We start from the raw sequence: 4,292 nt of genomic DNA on the forward strand, positions 1-4,292 counted from the left end.
ACTCATTAGCATAACTCATTAGCATGTGCCACACAGCCTGACATCACCGGAAGTGTGTCATAAGGCCACACCCACCACTCAGTTAGTCTTAGTCTTAAAGGTTAGTCTTAAAGGTGCTATTTGTTAGTCTTAAAGGTGCTATTTGAACTCTTTGCAGCAACAGACTAACACAGCTAATTCCTCTGAATCTAAACCCACCACTCAGGCTCCACCCCCAAAATCTCCAAGGTATTGCCAACTCAGAGCTGGCGAGCCTATCTGATGGCACATGTGGGGGAAAACAAGCAAAGCACCCATGTCAGGTAAAAAGGATAGAAGTTCAACACAATTTTATCTATTTTCAGTAACTGGTTTGTTGAGAGAAAAGCAACAACAAGCACATCAGTGAAGACCTAGTACCAGAGTGCCAAAAAGGAAAGCTGTTTGGTAATAGATGAAGTACAAAATATGTAGCTATTCACATTCCAGTTACCAGGAGTGTTCCCTCTAAGCTGAGTTAGTGTGAGCTAGCTCACAGCTTTTAAGCCTCTGGCTCACATATTTTTCTCTTCACTCAGGAAGGAGGGCTCCAGAGGCAAACTAACTGATGCAGTAGCCAAATCACTCGCTCACAGCTTTAATGCCAGTGGCTCACAAAGTAGAAATTTTGCTCACAAGACTCCACCGCTTAGAGGGAGCGCTGGTCTCATCACCTCCCCCCCTTCCCCAAGCCGTCTTTCTGCTTCCAGGCTCCTTCGACGGGGCGACTCCTGCAAAGGCGGCCAGGCTGCTGGGGGAGGGGGAGAAGCGACGGGGGGGGGGATGCACAAGCCCTGCGACTCACACATGGCTGGCTGGCTGAGCGTGGGAAGGAGAGAGAGCCCTGCTGGCTGGACGCTTGCAATACTCTTAACTTTTGCCAGGGGCATGTCCCACATTCGGTTCATAAGACGCACACACTTTTTCCATCACTTTTTTTTGAAGAAAAAGTGCGTCTTATGGTCCGAAAAATACGGTATATACCTGGGAAATCTGTAGTCGCATGACAATTGTTGGAAGCAGCAGCAGCAGCCCTGCATGACTTAAAATAAAGAAACAACAGAAGAAGAAGAAGCGAATTTGTGGACTGTAATTGGACTTGCATAGATGCCCTTATGGCTCTTGGTTCTCACATTTTATCCTGGCTCTTCTGTGAAATAAGGTGAGGTCAGGAGTCGGCAGTCCCTGCCTTGCCTGCTGAAAGAAGAGAATGCCAGACTAATCTGCTTGTCACTCAGGGTGGTTCCATGCCCAAGCAACAAGACGCCCCCAAGGTGCTGGCAGCATGGAAGAGGCACCGTGGGTCATCGTCTCCCAGGCCTGTACAGCCGCATTCAGGTCTGAGGTGAGCCCCTGAGGTGCTAGCAGCAGTGGTGCAGCTCAGCTTGCTCCCAGCGTGTCTGGCCAAGTACAACTCTGCTTTTTCCCCACAGGCCATTTTGTTTGCCACCACACAAACAACTTTGTGCTGCATGGGGGGGGGGGCACGCAAGTTAAAAAGGTCACCTGACTCTGAGAGTGGGAAGATTTTGGAGGACATTCATTCATTCATAGGGTCACCGTAAGTCAGAAGTGACTTGACAGCATTTAACACACACTGCTCTGGGAGGAAACAGAGATACCGGAAGGTGTAGATCTCGTGGTGGAGTGGGGATTTAAACCTGATTCTCCCTGGTCCTAGTCTAACCACTACACCACACTGGTTCTGTGGGCTTGTTATTTAGAAAGACAGACTGTCAATTCTGGACAAGAAATGCTTCAATCATCCTGGAAGCGACAGTGATGGGCTCTAGTAAAAAGGTAAAGGTTCCCCTTGCTCGAAAGCCAGTCAAATCCGACTCTAGGGTTGCGGTGCTCATCTCCGTTTCAAAGCCGAAGAGCCAGCGCTGTCCGAAGACGTTTCCGTGGGCATGTGGCCGGCATGACTAAACACCAAGGCGCACGGAACGCTGTTACTTTCCCACCGAAGCGGTACCTATTTATCTACTTGCAATTTCTTGCTTTCGAACTGCTAGGTTGGCAGGAGCTGGAACTAGAGACGGGAGCTCACTCCGTCATGCAGCACTTGGGTCTCAAACTGCTGAACTACTGACCTTCCACAGCCTGCAGTTCAGCATCTTAACCACTTGAGCCACCGCAGCTCTAGTAGTCTGCCCTGAATGACTTCCATGCAACTGGTCAATGAAGATCAGAGCTGCCAGAGCTGCTGTTGTTTTTAAATGCAATTATCAAACATGTGGGGGGTCCAATTCTGTCCAGTACCATGAGAGGAGGGATTATTTAACCACATTTTTGAAAATATACTGTGAGTTTTCATTACAGAACTCACAGTGTTTTGACCTGTTTGGTTCTGAATGTAGCTCCCAGATGAAGCCTGGGATGTATTAGGAGCATCAGAATAATCCCCTCAGCTCAGCCAGTGACATGTCCAGACCTTATTCACCCCCCCATGCTGCATCATATGTTCCTTACCTGAAGCTGCTGGATTTCCTGGTAAGTGCGTTCCAGCTCCACACGTGCAAAATGCCTGTGTAGCCGGTATATCTGTACAGGGTCCAACACTGGGTGTACTGTGAATGCAGCATCAAACCGTGCGTCACTCTCCTTCTCAGGATCTGTGTTCTTTCCAAGCTCAAAATAATGGTAATGAAGCCCCTGGGAGGAGAATGAAGACAAGGGAATCAGGCCAATTAAGGTCATTCAGGCTGCCACATACACTGATGTACTGTTTGGTATCCTCCTCTAGTTGTCAGTAAAATAAACCCTACTAAAATAAAAGTTCTGAATGAAGGCTCAGTTTTCATTTGTAGAGCAAGAGTAATCAAGAATTCATCTTGCAACATACTGTTTTGTGTAGTCTTATGAGATCTCTGCAATTCCCTCCACTTGGGGACAGGGCAGGAACAGTCTCTCCTCTCTTTGCAGAAGAGAGAGAAAACTGTGCCTTTAACGGTTCAATCGAAGAAAGTTGCAGGAGTTTTGTTTGTCTTGCTTTTTCTGATGCTTGCCCTGCTGCAGTTTGGTTGGGATCCTTGTTTCCTAGCTGTAGGCTACCTACAAGGTGGTTCTGACAAAAGAGGTCTATAAATATATTACATGAATAAAAAGCCTAGACGAATCAGAGTTCCTCACATGCGCTCTTCCCACATTGCTCTGCCCCTTCCCCAAACCATTCACTGGTAAAACATTTTCTCTTTGAACCAGGTACTAAGCAGAACTCACTTGCCTTGCCTGAGAAGGTGTTACAGCCTAAGTTTGTTGGGGGGGTATGGGAAGGAGAAAAAAACCAGGGGGTATATCATTTAGATTCCCACTTGCTGCCACATAGGCCGTACTGGCTTGGCTCCCATGACATCATTCCCCTCACACTTCTCTCCAGGTTCCTCCACCGCAACACTCTCTTTCTCTGCTGCTAGCACTTCCATGTGTGCAAGATCAAATTTTTTTCAAGGAGCCCTTAGCAAGCAGAAGTGCTAGCAACAGAGGATGCAAGCCCTGCAGCTACCACAATGGCCAAGAGAAGCACAAATGAGAATGACATTTTAGATTCAAACCACTGTCCACCAAATTTGGTCCAGAAGTGTTAAAAATGGTCAGGAGAGCAACAAAAAGCCTATCACGTTACAAAGATACCAAGCTATAAATGATTAGTATAACTAAAACTAGAGATGTAAAATTTCCGGAAATTTTGAAGCTCGGAAAAAAACCCGGGTTTTTTCCAGTTTCTTTTCGGGGGGGAATGGAAATTTTCGGAAAAATTGAAAAAAATGCTACATTAGCACTTCTTTTGTCTTTTCTAGATTGAAAGTCATTCTGTTACTTTAGGAACATAAAATATGACTATGGACATTTTTACTTGGCATGAAATTATCACAACTAGCATATTAAAAATATAGTGTATCCAAACAGTTATTACAAACAGAATACCCGCCCACATGCAAAAACAAAACTGAAACCTTTTTCTTTTCTCGTGACAATAGCACCTCCTAAAGGAAGAAATGCATCTTGTTCTTGCATTGGAGAGTTCAGTTTGTAACCTAGGACTTGCTTGTCCTCAGTGCACAGAAATTAGATCAATCTGATACCATACATATTTTTTAGAAATGATTTGGAAAATATACAAAACTGAAACCTTTTTCTTTTCTCGTGACAATAGCACCTCCTAAAGGAAGAAATGCATCTTGTTCTTGCATTGGAGAGTTCAGTTTGTAACCTAGGACTTGCTTGTCCTCAGTGCACAGAAATTAGATCAATCTGATACCATATATATATAT

General features: G+C 45.4%; 1 protein-coding gene across 1 annotated transcript in view; it reads right to left on the reverse strand.

Annotated features, from left to right (window-relative positions):
• Nucleotides 1-3,443, reverse strand: part of CHPF (chondroitin polymerizing factor) — a 24,399-nt gene extending 20,956 nt beyond the window's left edge. Inside the window, exons 1-2 of the mRNA XM_015427369.1 lie at nt 3,354-3,443; nt 2,491-2,673 (exon numbers count right to left, since the gene is read on the reverse strand). Of these exons, the coding sequence (XP_015282855.1) occupies nt 2,491-2,673; nt 3,354-3,443 (273 nt within the window). The remainder of the gene's footprint in view (nt 1-2,490; nt 2,674-3,353) is intronic.
• Nucleotides 3,444-4,292: the final 849 nt, after the last annotated feature.

This window comes from Gekko japonicus, unplaced genomic scaffold, assembly GCF_001447785.1.
Source record: "Gekko japonicus isolate JY-2015 unplaced genomic scaffold, Gekko_japonicus_V1.1 scaffold2129, whole genome shotgun sequence".
Lineage (NCBI taxonomy): Eukaryota > Metazoa > Chordata > Lepidosauria > Squamata > Gekkonidae > Gekko > Gekko japonicus.